General features: G+C 46.7%; 1 protein-coding gene across 4 annotated transcripts in view; it reads right to left on the bottom strand.

Annotated features, from left to right (window-relative positions):
• Positions 1–7,437: 7,437 nt before the first annotated feature.
• The window catches only part of LOC111857504 (2-oxoglutarate dehydrogenase complex component E1), a 28,096-nt gene continuing 15,810 nt past the window's right edge, over positions 7,438–19,723 (bottom strand). For 3 of the 4 annotated variants that reach the window (XM_072703990.1, XM_023838444.2, XM_023838443.2), the window contains 19 exons: positions 16,531–16,646; positions 16,120–16,274; positions 15,258–15,404; positions 15,017–15,107; positions 14,659–14,838; positions 14,413–14,541; positions 12,629–12,808; positions 12,291–12,443; positions 12,092–12,194; positions 11,577–11,705; positions 11,180–11,330; positions 10,926–11,053; positions 10,650–10,828; positions 10,001–10,072; positions 9,779–9,904; positions 9,600–9,672; positions 9,321–9,484; positions 9,066–9,220; positions 7,438–8,849 (listed from right to left, as the gene is read on the bottom strand). In XM_072703990.1, coding sequence (XP_072560091.1) covers positions 8,729–8,849; positions 9,066–9,220; positions 9,321–9,484; positions 9,600–9,672; positions 9,779–9,904; positions 10,001–10,072; positions 10,650–10,828; positions 10,926–11,053; positions 11,180–11,330; positions 11,577–11,705; positions 12,092–12,194; positions 12,291–12,443; positions 12,629–12,808; positions 14,413–14,541; positions 14,659–14,838; positions 15,017–15,107; positions 15,258–15,404; positions 16,120–16,274; positions 16,531–16,646 — 2,552 coding nt within the window. In that variant the 3' untranslated portion in view covers positions 7,438–8,728. Of the gene's footprint in view, positions 8,850–9,065; positions 9,221–9,320; positions 9,485–9,599; positions 9,673–9,778; positions 9,905–10,000; positions 10,073–10,649; positions 10,829–10,925; positions 11,054–11,179; positions 11,331–11,576; positions 11,706–12,091; positions 12,195–12,290; positions 12,444–12,628; positions 12,809–14,412; positions 14,542–14,658; positions 14,839–15,016; positions 15,108–15,257; positions 15,405–16,119; positions 16,275–16,530; positions 16,647–19,281; positions 19,327–19,723 lie in introns of all 4 variants that reach the window. The other variant, XM_023838442.2, reaches the window with a different exon arrangement.

Below are 19,723 nucleotides of genomic sequence, written 5' to 3'. Positions count from 1 at the left end.
GTATTTAACAAATATGTATTTTCTTTGTCGTCAAGAAGCCCCATCACCGCAATAGTAACACCCGCTTTGACTTCATTGGTTGTTTTAAGATTATTTAAATACTACCGGAAGTTTCTGAAAATCGGCAACAAAAGACGAATTTTCAGTTTCCAATAAAAATGGCTAACCATACAGGACATTTTTAAAAATCCTGTTATTTACGAATCACTGGTGAGACCGAACGAGGATAAGCTTGTCTTCAAAAATATAAACGTCAATACATGCTTTACAAGTGCGCTTAGAGGACACTTTTATCCGAAAATTGTTGATAATCTGACGCCCTAGCGGTGTATTCAGTGGGCTTTCGGAAGTGTTTTGGTCCATAACAGTACTGCAGCGAGCCGCTCATTTGGGACTGTTCGGACTGTCAATCACAAGTTCAGTTTCTGACCTACTTGCTGCCCAAAGGCATTCGGTGACAAGTGATATTTGTTGCATTAGGTCTACTGTAAAAATTATAATATTTTTCCTGTTTACGTATTTTCACAGGAAAAAAACTATTACAGAAAAACTGTGAAAATAACGTGGGAACATTAAAGGAAAACCAGACTTTGTTTAATTGTTGTTTAAGTAGGCTAATAATGTCTAATGTTAAACAAATTGGGACAATTAAATTGTAATTCTGTGCAAACGTTTTAGGATAAATAAAAATGAAATTTAAACGCAAGATATTATTCCAGTCTTTGCTAACTATTCCTGAAAAACTATTCCAGTTTTTCATGATCTGATCTTTCCAGCAGAAAATATATAGGGTCAAGACTAATTACAGCTCCCTTAAAACGACAGTAAACCTCTTACTTCGCCGTCCTTTATCAAACATTCACACTGGACACTGGAATTTTTGTTATAACACAATTGGTCATCCTTAAAAAGAATGCCCTGTACTCATGAAATATTTCAGTGTCATTTTAAAATATTTCCTATCAATTTTTTGACAGTTGAACCCGTTTTGGAATAGGAATTATATCTATTAATTTTCTATATGCATGCAGACGACCTTTTTAGTCCGAGTATGCTGGGCAGAGCAGCTTCTTACTGTTTGTACGGAATATGGTGCAATATGATATAAAATATAATGCTGGCAAGAGTGCTGTTTGAATATGTAGAACCAAGCAGGGCAAGTGGCTCCATTTTCCTGAGTTTAAATTATCTAATAATAGGCTTGAGGTCTGTAAAAAGATTAAATATCTTGGTCACTTCATTACAGACAACATGAGTGATGATGATGACATATACAGACAATGTTGTAAGTTATATGCACAGGCAAACACCCTTGCACGTAAGTCTGGCTTTTGTTCTACTAATGTTAAAGTGGCATTGTTTAAAGCACACTGCACACCACTCTATACTGCCCAATTGTGGTCATCTTACAAAAAATCTAGCATGCAGAAGTTACAAGTTGCATATAATGATGCGATGAGAATGCTCCATAAGAGTCTCAGAGGAGGAAGTGCCAGTCAGATGTATGTAACTGCAGGAGTCAGGACCTTTAAGGCACTATTGAGAAATTTGATGTTCACGTTTATGTAGCGTTTGGATAAATCTACTAACAGTATCATTTTAGCGCTATCAAATTCTGGCGTGAGTTGTTCCCGTTATGCATCCAATCTGAGCGTGCATTGGCTGAGATGTCTGTATGTCAGTTGATCTTCTTCACGTTTTTATCTGTCCTTTTTTGTGTGTGTATCAACAGACCTGAGTCTGTCAATAAAAGTAATTGATATACCCACTTGTCCTGTCCAGAGCACGGCAGGGAATAACGCGGGATGGGGCCCTAACCCATCGCAGGGGACACACAACATTCACACATTGTAACAGCCACCCCATACAATTAAATTTACTGAGTCAGGCTAAAGGCTACTGGCATTTTCACTAAGGAAAAAGGTGAAATACTAGTACTATATCTAATCTCTTTCTATACAGTTTTTTTCCTAGCAATATTTAATTGGAGCAGCTGCAATAAGCATTTCACTGCAGGTTGTTCTATGTATGATGATGCATGTGACAAATAACAATTTCCAAACTGATTTCAAATTCAAAACAATAGCAGCATGTTTAACCTTCAGTTTGCACATGACCCAAGGCCACTAAACAGTGTTTTAAATAGATGTTAAAGGACCCCACACAGTTACAGGACATTGTCAGAAACTGGTTACATGCTGAAATCACTAATGGAAAATATCCTGTTGAATGCAGTTTTTAGATTTTTCTCATAACATTGTTAAAGGAAGTTTTTGTTGTACGAAATGCTGAAAAATAATGATTACATGAATACAACTAATATATTTACACACAAACGTCATATGTTCTTTAGTACACGCTATAATTAAATTGAATTTTCATGAAATTGTTGCTGCAAGGAATTTCCTGCTACATAACTTCTTTTTACATTTCACTTAAGTAAAACCATTGACCAAAAGCTAAAAAACAGTAGCAAGAGTTCATCCCTTGCTGTGCTCTCTTCCTGCAGACTGCCACATCTGAGTGAGTCATCAACCACATCTCAGCAGTCGGTTGAGATCTATCTTAGGTGTCTAAGAGAATGTAAAAAAAATAAATGTTAAACTCAACATAAGACTTTCAACACTTCTTGCACCACGTGTGACACCTAATTGCAATTCTTAGATTATGAGGTAGCCATCTAAAGAGCTCGCGTCTGAAATAGTTATGTATGACGAAACAAGAAAACAAGTTTCATAGACATTGACTCAATAAAGGGACCAGCTAAAGTTTAAAAAACGGATCGGACTGAACCATTTGATAAAAGGGGGTACGAAAAGGAATGTGGCAAAGGACATACTAGAATGATGAGAGCTAAAGATACAACGTTGAAATAATGTTATATGATTTCTTCATTCAATTTAGGGAGAAGCAGGACAAACATACCAGCATTGCGGTTAAACTTACAGAAATAGAATGCCGTTTTAACCCCCCTTTTTACATTGTTGTAAGTGGTCAGATCTGCCTGCAACCGCTGTAGCCAAACATGGGAATTCGCCAGCAGAGAGACGGAATGCTGGTGTACGGCTAGACTGAAGCTGCAGCAAGATGAACAATGGATCTGCATTTCCAATGAGCACAGAGTCCTGGCAAAGGCAGCGGTTCTCACTCCAGGTTCTCGAGGGCTTTATTCCAGCCCTGTTCTGCCCCTTGCATACTACTGAGAAAACAGTCAGCTGACCGCTTTGCTTAAAAAAAGACTACGGATTGCCATGAAGAGCATCTAACTAGATTGGCACCTAGGTGTAAAAAAAATTAAAAAGGCACTTAGTCCATTAAATGTCCCTTGGGATTCTAAGTATGCCGGTTCGACTGTACGTGACGCGTCATATTTGCAGAAAAAGGCGTAATTCCAAAGTGCGTACATTTCATCGTTCCACTGGAGGAGGGAAGGGGGGGGGGGGGGGGGGGGGGGCGGGTAAGTGTGTGCTTGGCAATGCGCCTCCATGCAAGTCAGAGTTTTCTCGGTCACCCTTGTAATCTGCAGCTCCTTGTTGCCCTGGAAACAGATGCCCTGCTCGCATTCTTTGCCCTTCCCTCATTTTCCCCAGTCCATTGACACAGGAGCAGCGCTTCCCGCGCCTCCCATCCCCCGACCTCCTCTCCGCCGGCGGCCAAGCCTAACCTGCCGCACAGCCACGACTTCAAGCTGCTGCAATCATTAAACACTGTCATAGACTAGCACGACCAACCTCCCCCCTCCACCCCCAAGACATACAGGCACGCACACACAGCACTTTCTGTATCAGGGTCAAAAGCCTCTCCGATACTGAGCGATCTGGGCATGTCTGTTAACCGCTGCAGAGCTAACTGGCAGTTAACTATTGTGCAACCTGACTGGGAGCTAAATACGTTGTATACAGAACCACAGAGAAGCACCCGCGGGGCGCGGGGTGTCGCGCACATGACACGGCATCTTCTTTTCATGCGAAGAACAACGAAGGTTCGGTGGCGGCGCCTCCTGCCCGCCGGCCTTCTCCCGGATAGCGCGGCCAGTGGGAGCGTCCGCAGGGATCCAGGCGTGCACCAGCGCAGGCACGGCAGGCAGAGCTGCTCCCCTTTCGAGCCTTTTTAAGTCAATAATTTATACATTTTTTCATTGTTAGCCAGCTCTCTTGACATTCCGATTCACTGACTTCTTCAATTCTGGCCAGAACAGAGACATTCCTGGGAAGTCGCTGACCGGTGGTAACAGATTAGTACCTCAGGGCGGAACTGATTTGGGGCGGGGGGGGGGGGGGTGGCTTCCTCCTGCCTGTGCCCCCACCCAACAGATGCATACAATGTCGCCCTGCTTTTGACCCGCCGTTCCCTGTCACACCGCTGGGACCTCGCCAGCTGTGGGCGTGGCTTCACCTGAGCAGCGAGGCGGCCCCGCCCTAACGGACATGCCTCCGCGTGACGGACTGCATGCGCCCTTCCAGGGATGCCCGCGGACAGGCTCCTGTGCACTGCTGTTTGAAGGTCAGCCGGATTCAGGCATGAACGACAATGCCGCAAATGCCAAAATAGAGAGAGATAAATATAATGAAAAATGAACAGAAGACACAATCGTAATCTGAAAACAACCAAACATTGTTCAAGAATCCGAATGAAAATGGACACCTGTAATTGGTGGTCAAAATTAGCAGTTTTATCCATTCTGACTACCGATTACCTTGAAGCTTTGTTAATTTGTCCATTAATGGAGCAGCATTGTATAAACATATGCAACTGTCTTTACCGTGATGTATTCACATAGTGACGGGTGTAATTACAGAATAAAGTCAGTTCAGGTGAAAGAGATTATCAAGGGCTTCAAGGAGTTAAGAAAATGATTCCACAGCAGAAACAGTCCCATAGTAAACAGAGAGGCAGGATCTGCAGTGGCATCATGTGATGCAGGTGAACCAGCTCCGGCCGCGCTGGCAGGAGTGCCACGGTAACAGCGGCAGCGCGCACAGGGGTGTCACTGTGAGGGACCAGCTGCAGCCCTGCACTGCACGCCCAGTGAAATGAAAGCGAGGCCGGAGTGCGGCTCGTGTGATGTAGCATGAAGCGGAGGACATCGGCCAGTAAAGAACCCTTCGGGGGAGCCATCTGACACACACACGTACTGGGCCTGTCTAATTCAGAACAAGCTGTTGTTTCTCTTGCCTGGAGTGATCTCTGCCAATGGGGATGGGTCATGTGCCATCAAATGTAAGGAACTAAATAGACACGCAGCCAGGCCGGGCAGGAAAAGGCTGTCATTAACGTCACGTCTAATAAGCACATGAACGATATCCATTAAGAAATTCATTATGTCTTCTGCAGACAAAACATGTCTCACTCTCAGCTTCAGATGAAGCTGACCTACAGACTCTCACATTTGTAGAATTTTTAAAGAATTAATATTCCATAAGAACAGCTATAACAAATGTGTCATCCTGTAACAAATATAATATTGGCCACATCGTGCACCTCTGCTACTCACTCGTCGACTATATATATATAATTTTAAATAAGTAATTTCATGGTTCAGTGTCCCTTTCTCCCCTCCAACCCGCCTTATGCGAGTGTCCACTGCTTAAGGAAGTCACTTCGAATACAGCCATAATGCTTTTCCCATGCGGAGCTTTGATCGATGACAGAGAGGAGTGAAAACTGCTCGCATATTTCGACAAACAGCCCTCAAATAACTTTTATAGAGAAAGAAGTTACACGACGTTTCATCCTAAAATGCATTCTCGATTTGTCAAATTCGTCCACATCGTTATAAATTCACCAGTGTGATTTTAACAAGCATTTATTAGAATAAGTACGTTTTAATTTTTACAAATCGTATACATATAAAACTAAGCATTCGATTTCTACATATGCCGAAAAGTACTAATTCGCGGAATGTCAGTATATCGATACAAACTATCCACACATAATGCAGTAACTCGGGATTGCAGTTTCACGCATCCTGCAAAGCTGTCCTCCAGGTACCTGAAAGACTTCAGGGGGAAAACAGCGGTAAAACTGGCAATGATGTTATTTCGATAAAACATGCAAAAATAGCATAAAATAAAACACGCTCACGCCAATAATAATTCCTTAAAATGAGGAATGTACGCGCTTTAATTTTGTTTTGGAGGATTTGCGCGGACTGTATCTGAGTGCATGGTCTTTGCTTGAGCATGCACGACATTCCGATGACGTAATTGCAGCAGATTGCAGCGAGGACAAAAAAAAAAATCACGACGATCCAGGCAAAGGAGTAACCAGGACAAGTTATTAGGACACACTTCCATATGGCAAGGCATCCAATAATAATAAAACAAAATTAGTAATATAAAACAACTGCTAAGGATTTTCACACATATAGTTAAATTTGAATGACTAATATGGGTGCATAGAAATGTAATATATTGTATATATTTTTAAAATGTTGCCGTCAACTCGGTTTATGCTTTGGATTCGTTAATTAAGCGTCATGAAACGCCTAATTTATGCACAATGTTGTAATTAAGTGCTGCCTGAAAACGAACACCATGCGAATACTTCAGCTGTAAAAAAAAATAAATAATAACCGTGCTAAAATTAAATTATTTGATAACCATTTCGGCAAAACAAAGCAAACAAAAATATCATCGGGAGGAGTCATAGCGAATTTCACTGTCAATTTCGACACATGACTGCCACTTAGCGGCGAAAGCATACATTAGGTAAACTGTGTCCTTTCAACAAACTTGGATGTCTCCTCCTTTTTAACGTGTTTAAACTTCATATAAGTGTCGACTGCCAAAACTATTTCACCACAAGGTAAGAAATAGATTAAACCAGTATAGCTTAAACCAGTATTTCTTGTCAGTAGTTTCAAATGTTTCCGATATCGCGACTTCTATGTATTGGTATTAGCCTACTACAAAGCTTTCCAAAGTAGATTAGAAAAACTAGCGAATATTTAACATGAAAGACCACATTTCCAGTCCCAAATATTTGAGACAAGCTAAATAATACGTAATGCACTATCTGGAAATTATTTCAGCCCGTTAAAATATAACGGGATAACTGAAGCTTTGGAAATCGCCGCCTAAGCAGTTCTGATGAAAGCAAAGCTGCCTCATTCTCTTTCAGCTGCGTGCTGAGGTGAGATACGAAGGGAGAGGGTCACACCGCCACCCCACATGGTGATAAAAATGCTCGAAATGACCCGTTGGGTCGGGAAGTTGAAACACGCGAAACACTCAAAATGTATTTCTCTCGTCAAACTTTTGCATAAAATCTCCGAAAACATCCCAGGTACTTCATTTAACGTGGTATCCCAATAGCTTCAAAAGCTTGCTCGTTTTATTCCCCCCCCCCCCCAAGTATTAGATGTTCAGACATTTGTCGCATGGGAGACTCAAATCGCAGAATCGAATAAGCATCAGAAAATAAGGAATAGCACAATTATGAGAAGACAATGTTTTATTGAACGAAGCAAAGTACAATGAAATAAAATTTTAATGGACTATGTGGAAAATAAATAAGATGGTGGTTTTGTCCCGTGAAGATCCAGAGTGTGTATTTTTGTAGTTCTTTGCCATGGAAATACTTCCATTACATAGGAAAATTGATTCCCCTACTTCCACAAATACCCTTAATTTAGGTAAAATTACAGTTTTTGGCACAGCGGTAGGGGGACAGAGAGGGGTTAGTAAAAAGGGAGGGGAGGGGAGCGGAACCTTAATGCGCCAAATCACTGCTGTGAGGGAGGCTGAGGAAGCAGACAGCAGGGGGCGCTGAGGAGTGCTGCTGAGCCGCTTACCCTTGGGAGTGACGCTCAGTTTTACTCCCAGTCAGCTCTTGCCCCACTGATGTCACCCCCATTCCCTCTATTCACAATGTACAACCTCTCGTGGACATATTTATATACAGCTACAAATGCAAATCATACAAGTTAGTTTTTTGAGTCATTCCATATCCTTGGTATTTCAGCCTCTCTCAATAGCAACAGAGTATGAGGGAGAAAATGTGCACAGCAGCTTCTGTTTTGAAACCAGAATTCAAATACAAAGCCTTGTTTTTTGACAGCTCCTTGCTACCAGGCAAACCGGGACCATGAAAAACAAGAATGTCATCCAATTAAGGAAAGCCATAAACCTCGAGAAATAAAAATAAAGCGAAAACAAGCTACACCAGGCATGTGGAAGCTGGTGGGCTGACAGCGCGATGTAGGAGGTGCAGCAGCTGCTCGGCCTCCGTGCGACCAGCCGGGCCCATGAGGTGACACAGCTGGAAGGCCCGGGGCTGTAACACTGCAAGGCAGCGATCAGGAGGATCAAAGCCGTCAAGATGGCTGCCGTGCTGCCGCCCAAAGAACAGAACTCAATTTTGTGCCGAGTTCCTACTTCCTACTAACAGACGACACAGCGGCACAGATACAGCAGGCGGCCGCTGGTCACGTGACTGGTCCACGCACCCCCGACACGGCTATTAGCTGAAACAATGGCTACGGCACCTGGTCTGAGCAATGAGAGCAAACAGAGAAGTGGTGAAAACAGCAGGAGGCGTCGCTAAGCATCCATGGAGAACAGAATGGTCACTGTCAGAGTGCTTCTAAGGGGGACAGCGAGGTGGGCGAGGAGCGGGGCGGAGCGGGGCAGGGGCATTGCCAGTATGAGCAGATGGGACGGATGTGGGGCGATGTTGAGAAGAAGGCTTCCCTGCAGCCAGGGACAGCGCAGGCAGGACAGGGGGGCTAGACCTGGCCCTTGAAGGCATCCAGGCTGAAGGCAGTGTCCAGGAGACGAGCCAGCTCCAGCAGGTGGGCCTTCTTGTTGCCGGTGGCAGGAGCAGCTGCAGGATCACGGCCGGCATACCTGCGGACATGGAGAGACATGAACACCCGCATGCAGACACAGGGATGAAGCGTACAACACGAAGGCATTCAGGCGCATGCGGTACGGAGTACGGCACGAATGAGCTGATAGCACTACCGCACGGCCTGAACACTGCCGGGAAGAAGCTACCGTTAGGAAATGGGACAAAACTAAGCTGTAAGCAAGTTTAGCTAAAGGGCTCCACTCGACGTTTACCAGACTGGTCGGGTGCGGTTGATGGTGGTGCGCATGCGGGGCTTCACGTAATCGTAGTAGCCCTGGTTCTTGTGCTCCTCCTGGCACCACACTAGGTCTGCATCCGGGTACTTCTCTGTCTCCGCTTTCACCAGGTCAAAGGGGAACGGGGACAGCTGCAGAGATGGGAAACGGCCACCGTATGAGAACGGTGCACTGAAATGGGTCTCGGGCTGCTTGTGGTTAAACCACGTGATTTGTGTTACAGGAGATAACCTGCTCGATGCGAGCAATGGCCACCGTGTCCTCCAAGTCACGGGCCTTGCGCTCTCTGGTCAGCTCGTAGTACACCTTCCCTGTGCAGAAGATGAGCCTCTTCACGTTGCTGGGCTTCTGAGTGGCAGGGCCCTCCTCCGGGATCAGGCGCGAAAAGTGAGTGCCTGCACAAAACGGCCAGTGTTTTGTCAGAGGCGCCATGAAAATGACCTCAATCATACTGAATGAAACTGATACCAAACCTGACTAAGGGCGTCGGCGAGCAAGACCCCTTCTCACCTGTTAACATGTCGTCAAAACTGGATTTAGCCTCAGGGTGACGCAGGAGAGACTTGGGAGTGAAGATGATGAGCTAGAGGAGACATAATCTGTCAAGGAGCGCAAGGAAAAGCAGGCCACACCATCAAGGGTACCATTCCGTTTCAGTTTTGAGGTTTCACCTGACCTCACATACTCACTGGTTTCCTGAATGGCTGCAGGATTTGCCGTCTCATCACATGGAAGTAGCTGGCTGGGTTGGAGCAGTTCACCACTATCCAGTTGCAGTCGTACAGTTGGCGCACGGCAAAGTCCTCTGTGATTTTCTGTGGGGACAGGACAAGCAGCGAGCCATCACTTCCCAAAAGGCCTCTACGTCTTGAAGGCCCCCCCCCACCCCACCCGCTGTGTGAGAACCCTACCGGGAAGACATCCGGGTCATCATTGCACATCTGCAGGAACCTCTCCGGACGAGCAGAGGAGTGCTCCGGGCCCTGGAGGGGGGGAGGAAGGATCACTGAGTTGTGGTTCCCATCAGCCAGAGCTAACGGAGCTGTCCCTCATATAGCACCCCCAACTTTTTTTGCACTCAGGCAGTTCTAGGGAACAGAAATTAGAATCGATGGGGCAGAACAGGTGACTGACGAAGCAGGGAAGCGAAGGGGAGCAGGACAGAGAGACGGCACAGGAGATAAGGAACCCGGGATTGAGCAGAACATGGTGCTCTGTTAATCTGTCACTGCTGTCCTCCCCAGCAAGGTGCCGAACTTCAGCAACTCTGTAAAATGGACACAGTCTTATGCCCAGAGAGCCGGTTATGCTGGCAGCGAACGGGGAGGGAGCTGGGGGGTACAAGAGTAGTCACGAGGGGCCGGGGGGAGGGTCTGTAAGTTTTAGAGTGGAAATAAAATGGAACTGAAATTTCTACAGTGCTCCATTCACATAACTTTGAAGAGGTTGATGCCTTTAAACAACAGCGAGTCTTTAAAGCACTAGGGAGAGGCTGCAGTAATCTGCAGAGACCACAGCGGCTTAGAGGCCCTAAAGAGCGGTAATGAAGCGCTGCCTCACCATGCCCTCCATGCCGTGGGGCAGCAGCAGCACGATGCCGTTCTGACGGACCCACTTAGCCTGGCCGGGGCTGATGAACTGGTCAATGATGCACTGGGCCGTGTTGTGGAAGTCTCCGAACTGGGCCTCCCACAGGACCAGGGCGTTGGGGCTGGCCATGGCGAAACCCAACTCAAAGCCTGAGGAGATGGGGGTGCAAGGCAGGGGGTCAACCGCGAGGAGGGCAAAGGGAGGGAGTGTGGAGAAAAGACCATAGCGGGGGGCGGGAGGACTGACCCAGTACGCCGTACTCAGACAGGGAGCTGTTGCACACGGTGTAGGGGGCCTGGTTGGGGGATAGGTGGTTCATGGGTATGCAAGTCCTCTTGTCCACATTCTGATCATGCAGCACATGGTGACGGTGGCTGCCGGGGACAAAAAAAACAACAAACATTCCATTAGGAAATCACCACAGACGGGAGACATTTAGTAATCAGTATGGTTTTCGTAGGTGAACAATGACAAAGGGAGTCTGAGGATGAGTGACCCACCTGAAGGTGCCCCTCTCCACATCCTGACCACTGAGGCGGACGTGGATGCCCTCCTTGAGCAGTGACCCAAAGGCCATGTACTCCCCGAGGGCCCAGTCCACCATGCGGTTCTTTATCATCTCCCCTCTGCTCTTAAGGATGCGGGTCAGCCCTGCGGGCATATACAGGGGTGTATGATGAGCCGCTGAAAACACGACTCCCCCCCCCCCCCCCCCAAACCAAAACGAATCCACCATGTTATAGGCAGTTCTGCCCACAATAAGGGAGCAGAAATATCATTCTTTTCTTTCATGTTAATTATCATTAAGTGATGAGTCAACCTGCGTGTGAACCCCTGTCCTCAGGAGGCAATAAGGTTTTCAAAGGGCTAAATGGTGTAGAGTGTTTGTCTGCCTACCCCCGTGGATGGTGAAGTCCTCCACAGGCACGGAAGAGGCCACCTGCCCAATGTGGCAGAGCTCCTCCTCGCTGAGCCCGGTGGATGGGCAGCTCATGCTCTTGGGCTGGCCATCCAGGGTGAAAAAACCTGCAGGGCAGAAGAGGTGAGGGTGCACCCTCCATGTCCTGACCGCCGTCATAGGGAGACCCATACAGTGCCCAGGCCTGGCACTGCTCACCTTTCTAACAAGCCCGAGTTCTACTCACTGCAGTGATACTGAACACGAACTCATGGAGAGCCCGACCCGATCAAATGCTGAAACGCGTCATTAATGTGTACGGTGCCCATAGGTGTGATAACCAGTCTGTTTCTTTAAGGCACTTCATTCGTTTAGGTTAGAGAGAGAAATCGATATGCAACAAATCCTTTCTACAGCCTAGTTTTTGGCTAAAAACACGCATCTATGCCTACAGGAGACATCCTGCAGAAAGGAGAATGTCTAGCACTCGCAGGCATGACCGTCGCGCACTCACCGGGCCAGGGGGAGTCAAGCCAGTGCTTGATGTGGAGGATCTTCTCGTCTTTAGAGCGCGTGTACGCTTCCTCGCAGATCTTGTCATATTTGGCGATCTCCTCCTGCAGGAGAGCCAAGCGCAGAGGCGATGAGCCACCGCGGACGTATGAGCGCAACACAGATTGGGGTTGGTGCGGTGTGATAGCAAGCCCTCTCACCTCGTACTCCTGCCGGCTGACGGCACCATCGGCAATCAGTTTCTCCGCGTACTTCTGCAAGACGCCTTTTTGCTTCTTGATCTGCTTGTACATGAGGGGCTGCGTGAACATGGGCTCATCCATCTCGTTGTGGCCATTCCTGCGGTAGCACACCTGGGGACACAGTCGTCGTGGGTTCAGTATTCCTCCTCAAGCATCGAGCAAGGCATGGAAGCAGCTTGCCCATTGGACCCCACTGTCACACAAAGTCCACCATCTTTAGCAAATTCTCTCTACCTTTGAGAACTTGCCCCTCAGAGCATGGGAACAAATCAGACTCCAAGGTGTGGAGAACCTACCAGATCTACGACCACGTCCTTGTGGAAGGTGGCCCTCCACTCGGCAGCCACATTGCACACATACATCACAGCCTCCGGGTCATCCGCGTTGACGTGGAAGATGGGGGCGTTGACCACCCGTGCCACATCGGTGGGGTAGGGGGAGGACCGGGCCATACGGGGGTCTGTCGTAAATCCGATCTGACAGGGAAGAAAGCAGAAGCATATGCGCCAAAATTAACAAATATATGAAAAATACCTGTCAGCACAGGATGCCATCTTTCCAACAAGTCAATCGGCCAATTTCCTGCTCTGGTCAAACACTGTTGCTTTTCCACTGCCTCTAAGAACGAAGCCATAACTCGGACTGTCGTAAATTATGCGGGCCGCACCCCTGCTAACATAGCCTTGCCTGATCTGTTCATCTCACAATTTTACGGCAAACCACATTGTCTGTATTTGCAGCAAACTACAGGGGTGGCTTAATTGTTTTCGAGAGAATGGCTGATTCTGCTGACTTGTTATTTTAAGTGTTCACTCTGGTCGTCCACTTCCAGTTTTTGGATGAACACTATTAACTAAGTACCCTATACCTGAAATATTTCACAACATGGCATTTCTGTATATTTATAGTAGACCCATAAACACGCACTCGGACAAGTGCAGGTGTTATGCAGAACGTTTATTAAACAGACGGAGAACACAAAGAATCTGGTTTAATATCCCACTCTGGACTGGTGGAGATTGCTCACACGCAGTCTCTAAAATGAACCTGCTCATATCACTGGGATCACTTGTGAAACAAACTGGCACAAATTGGGCACCATCGTAAAATAGTGTAATGCTGCGCATGCGCAGATGTGCAAGGTGCAAATTGGGCATGCAGAGTCAGAAATTTCACAAAGCAATCTGTAAACTTCATTGAGCCAAAGATGGCACTTCAGGATGTAATATGACAAATATATTCAACCACTTTAAAAGGAAGTATCTGACAACTTAAATATTTTAAAGTTTAACTCGGGATTTAATTGCCATTTCAAAAACAGTGCAATATTGTGTTTTAAATGGTGCTAACAGATAAGTCCTTAGGCTTGTTTGAATCTGGATATTCTTGATAGTACTTTTCAAAACTGGGAACGAAGACTGCAATTCTGATCGTAGATCACAATCGTGTGTTATAAAGATCACGACATGGACTTTTTGGGAAGATCCCAATGTACCAATACAGTGTATTGATTGTTCAGCTGTTGTATAGTACAAAAGTACTATACAACAGCTGAACAAATGGATTCAGAATGCAAATTAATGCAAGCTAATGCTAATTCTACTAGTATTTGACACGGACATAACAGAGATTATTACAGACATGTTAGCAGAAATTAGCACATAGTAAATCGTGATGTACATTGCATGAACAGTGAAGAGTTGCTTCGGTTTTACATCACTGTTGCTCTCCAAACCCGACAACACTTCAACCGAGCAGACCCTTTTGCAGTGGAAAACCGAAGCGAGCTGGAACTAGTCTCTTCACGGCATGAGTAGGGTCATAATTGTGACCACGCGAACAGAAATGGACTTGGTCACTCAACATCAATGCCAACTGGAAGGCAGCATATTCCACCAGCAATGTTCCAGCATCCATTGGAAAACCTTCCCAGAAGAGTACAGGCAATTATAACAAAGCAAGGCCCAACTCCATATCAATCCCCTTGGTTTCGGAACGGTGGTCAAGCTCGTGTCCACATATTATTGACCATTCAGTGCATCTGGACACATGCCTCGAGTGTCAGAGAGGCTGTGCTGACCTGGTTGTTGACGACGACATGCACCGTGCCATGAGTGGTGTGGGATGGCAGGTCGCTCAGATGGAACGTCTCGTACACGATGCCCTGGCCAGCGAAGGCAGCGTCGCCGTGCAGCAGGATGGACATCACCTGGAAGACAGGCATCCGTGTTGTGGGATCAGCTGTCTCACACAGATGGGAGACATGCGTAGACAGATGCCTACACAGGTATATGGACCATATAGGGGAGGCATGGCCAGTACGTACCCTGTTACCCTCAGTATCCCCGCAGTAGAACTGCTCAGCTTTGGTCTTCCCTTGCACCACGGGGTCCGCAGCCTCCAGGTGGGAGGGGTTGGCCACAAGAGACAATGTGATGTTGCGATCCGTTACTCTGTTGATTCGCCGGTGGTACATCCCCAAGTGGTACTTTACATCACCAGACCCCTAAAGCAAGGCAGGGAGAGAGAAAGAGAGGCATGGTAAACATGTCCTGTATTAAAGGAAATACACCCTGACTAGGGAAGAGCCAAACAAGCTTTAGAGCCCTTCTGCTGAAGCCAAACCCAACATGGCATTAAGAGATAGTGAAAAGAACACAAGACCACAGCGTAACGAAACAGACCTCATCTGCTGCCTCCAGCTTGGAGTCGAACTGGCAGAAGATCTGCTCCAGCTCCTTGCGGATCACGTTGGCTAAGACATTGAGGCGACCTCTAGTCCCGGTCAAAAGAATGAAGAAGCCAGTCAGCCTCAGCAATTGATAAGCACTCACCAGCACCCTGAGTCTAGGAGTCACTCGTCTTAAACCCCGAAGCCGGTGTATAGATGTGGAGTGGGGCTGTTACTGGGGCCGTTCTCCGTACCTGTGGGGCATGCCCATGATGACATACTCCACGCCTTTCTCACTGGATTTGTCGATAATGGTCTTGAGGGCAGGTATCAGAGACTCGCACCCCTCCAGGCCAAATCGCTTCTCAGACGACCACTTCCTCTGCAGGAACTCCTCAAACCTGCAGCACATCACATAGATGCACATGTCAGTAAGCACTTTTGGTCCCTTGAATTATGGAAAACTATTACATACAGCAAAAGCTCAGCACAACGACCCCTTAGGGAACCCATTGCAATTGCACGCTTTGGAGAGCAGAACGAAGGGGAGGTGAATGAATGAATGAATGAAAGTTGCATTTATACAGCACTTTTCAAGACACCCAAAAGCGCTTTACAGAAGCAACAGGGAGCCACTTCAACCACCACCAGTGTAGCCCCCACCTGGATGATGCGACAGCAGCCATTTTGCGCCAGTATGCTCAACACACAGTAGCCAAGGTGGTGAAGGTGCAGGAGAGAATTCACCAACTTGACATAGAGGATGATTAGGAGGTCAGATCTGATAGGGCCACAGTGGGCAATTTTAACCAGGACATTGGGGCACCATCCCTACTCTTTTGAAAGATGCCCAGGGATCTTTTACGACCTCAGGTTTTACGTCTCATTCAAAGGACGGCACCTTTTTTACAGTAGTGTCCCCATTACTGCAGTGGGACATTGGGATCCACACAGACCACAGGATGGACTAACCTGCTGGCCACACCAACACCTCTTCTAGCAGTAACCCAGCTTTCCTAGTTGGTCTCCCATGCAAGTACTGGCCAGGTCCAAACCTCATTAGCTTCAAATGGACTGCAGGTGGTGTGGCTGCTTACAACTGCTGAGGTCACCAACCTGGTAGAGCGGACCATGCGAGCCAGCAGTGTTCTCTTCTCCTCCAACGTGAACTGCATCACCCCGGGTTTCTCAAACTTCTGTCTGATCCACTGACACTGGTCCAGGTCATTGATGAACATGAACTCTACCCCAATGTGCTGGCAGTATGCCATCTGAAGAAACAGAAAACCCTTGGTGAAGATGCCCTTCTGTTTAGATTAACCACCGTCATACTTAAGGGTCAATGGTGATAGACGAACAGTTTTCCTAACTGTGCTATAAGATTTTCCCAATGAAATGGATCATCCTACTTGAGAAAGACGTTATATTTTAAAGAGGATATTTTAATATCGTTAGAGGTTCCAGGAAAACAGGACAGTGTTAGATGAGTCATGCATGTTTTTGAGTGCGGCAGATAGCGGGCAGCACCTCCAGCCGTCGGATGATCTCTCTCAGAGGAAGCGCACTCTCATTACCCCCGATGAAGGTAGTGGTAGGCAGGCGGAACACCTTATCCAGGTCGGACTCTTCCAGCCCATAGAACCCTGAGGTCAGCGGCGGTGTCATCACCGGAAATGGCATAAAAGGACAGGAAGGTGGGGGGGGAGGGAGGGAATGAGGGTAATGAGGTTGATGAGGAATTGTGGGAGAGTCACAAAACAAAACAGAGAGTACAGAGGAAACACAACACAAGCCGTCAAGGCCACAACAACACGAGGCGAAAAACACAACCCAGAAGGAGTTAGCCGTGCGGAATGGGGCAGGGAAGTGCGGAGATGGAACAAGACAGAAGACAGACAAAGAGCAGCAGGGAATCAACCATACGAGGGTTGATGGAGACCCATTGTGAGACACGGACGAGACGGACAGATGCGTAAGTATCAAATGGAGAGTAGATTGAGGGGGAGAGTGTGTCAGTGAAAAGAGCAATCAGAAATCAGGGGTTAGGAAACCGCAAGCAAAAATATGAATAAAGTGAGACTTATTAATATTATGATAATCACGTCTGAAGCTTAAAATTTTAATGAAAAGACCGGCATTTTCCCCAAGGCAAAACTAAGCTGGCAGATCCAAGGTAATTATTCTTTTCTGGGTGACTGAAAAAAATGAGGTTTTCATGTCAGGCTACAGACTTTCACGCACAACACAGTTGTTATGAAAAGCCTGCAGAGTTACAGCTCTGCTGTCCCAGCGTGCTCATTCCTGGGGTCTTTACTGATGACTCTTAACAATACCACCCCAACAGTCCAGCATCCACAAAGCATGGTGCTAGCAGGAATCGGGGGTGACGTGGTGCCACGCTCAGCTGCCTGTGCGTCTTCACGCCTCAGCCAACACGCCTCAGCGAAGGCCTCATTCTGACCAGGCCACTGACCCCAACAGTCATTCTCCTACCCCCTGTGATGACAGCAGGCTCCCATCGGACCCTAAACAACCCTCTAGCATCCTCAAACAATCCAGGACCACAACTCACTGTCTGCCTGTTAGTCTGCAACAGGTGCATCCTTTTGCATTTGATTGGTAGTATACAAATCCACATTCTACAAAGATTTGATAGTTCATATTTTCATGTATCAATACGGCCTTTTATTCATTCATTTACTTTTAGCTCTGCTTTATCATCCTCAGCATGATGGAGTATGCAGAATTCAAGTACGCAATCTTGTATAACATTTAAGTTTATTAAACAAGGAAAAACATTATTGCGAAATACAGGTAATTTCATCCTAAGAAGTACTGATGGCCGAACGCAATTTAGCAAAAACTCTCCACATCAATACCTTTTCCCTCGGCGTCTCGAACAGAACTCACGCAGCCAACGCAGCCAGCAGGCAGAGACAGCACACAGGCAGAACAGCATGTTCAGCACTGCAGGCCAGAGAGCCAAGCAGCTGCACCCACAGGTTTCCAAAGGCAACTCTGACCTTTAGATATTAACAGCACTGCCTGGGTAGGACTCATGTCTGGGGAAAAATTCCATACAGAAGCCACCAAAAAGGCTTCCCTTTAAATGCCCATGAAGACACCCAAAGCGGCAAACATTTTCATTAAATCTGAGGTCTTCTCCTATAAGTTCATAGAAAAGGAAACCTCCCTCAACATTTAGTGTTCTTGCACGCTATTGAAGATGCAAAATCCTTAGTTTAAAAGCAACTTTAATGAAGATATTCACAGGATGATAGCCAACAGCAATATGAATGAACCCAGAACATAAACAGCCCCAAAATTCCCAATATTTGTTTCGCATGAAATAAATACTAGAGAAGCCAATTTGTACGTTGTGATATTTTAAGTTTCCAGATTCAGTTGTAAAACTTCAAGAAGCTCTCTGTGTGAACACAGCTGGGATTAAGTCTTTAGTGTGATCAGCTACGACCAGAGCAGCACATGCCAGGAGAGGGAGGGGAAGTGAGATAGGAAAGGGAACGTAGGACAGCAGGAGAACACAGGGTAGGTGGAGAGGAATGTGAAGCATGTAAATATCTCCAAGTATTGGAGCCAAAGCCAGAACAAGTGGGACAACTGATCCTTGTCACAACACGAAGGAAATAACCATTTACACATGATGAGCAGATATCACAGGGGTGGTGGTCTTGGATTCTGGCATCTTCTTCCAAGATGAACAGCAGTAATGGCAGAAGAGTTACAAATGCAGCCAGTCAACCAGTCAGACGAGCAGAAAGAGCGGCGCTATCACCGTCAACCACTGCGATGTGCCCCAATTGTCTCGAGGCATGGAGATGGTCTCCAGAGCTGAGGGGGTAGGATACCTGCTCAACGCCAGTGCTCGGCTCGGAAGGGACAGGATCCCCTAGGCTACTCAGCAGAAGCAGACATGCAATGAGAGCAGTGCCTTCAGCAGCAATGCCAGCCTCACCCTACGGCCTAAAGCGCCACCGTGGACAAGGTGGGGTTTTCTGAAGCGGCACGTGTGAACCCAGCAGCCTCGCACACAACCGGCCTGGCTGGGTCACACACAGCGCCACCACGTGGCCGATCGCCCAATTAACACATTGATTCCAATGCGTTAATTTTTAGAGAGCAGCGGTGACTCCTCCCTGGGTAAGCAAGCGCTGCTTCACCGCTGACGTCACACAGCATGTGCGGGCTACAGTCCCAGAAAGCAGGCAGAGGGACCCTCCCAAATGCATTCAAGACAGAGCACACTTCACTTATTACCACTTTCCCGGTGATTCGGACAAGTTTTAAAAAATGACTTAAACTCTGAAAAACAGAAAATGAAACAAGATTAATATGTGAATTTTATTTTGCTAATAAAGCCCATGAACCATTAAACAGAGTCTTGACAGCTATAACATACCTGAAGAATTCTCCAAAATGACAACCCCCCTGGCTGCGTCAAGAGATAATTCTTGACTAGACCATTAACAGAATACAGACAGCCAAGCACAAGGGAAACGCACCAACAAGCACCTACTAGGGCATATTTACCCATTTGAAACAATCTGAAGCACCTATGAATGCACAGAAAGGCTAGGAGGAAAGACAATGGCTGCTCTCATGAATGCCTGATTGAGAATACTTAACCAACTTCGTTCTCAAAGAAATGATACTTCAGTGACTAAATTTTCCCAGTGGGCATGACGATTTGTCTGAGAAG

This window comes from Paramormyrops kingsleyae, chromosome 2 (assembly GCF_048594095.1).
Source record: "Paramormyrops kingsleyae isolate MSU_618 chromosome 2, PKINGS_0.4, whole genome shotgun sequence".
NCBI lineage: Eukaryota > Metazoa > Chordata > Actinopteri > Osteoglossiformes > Mormyridae > Paramormyrops > Paramormyrops kingsleyae.
This window is presented reverse-complemented; position numbering and strand designations above follow the sequence as displayed.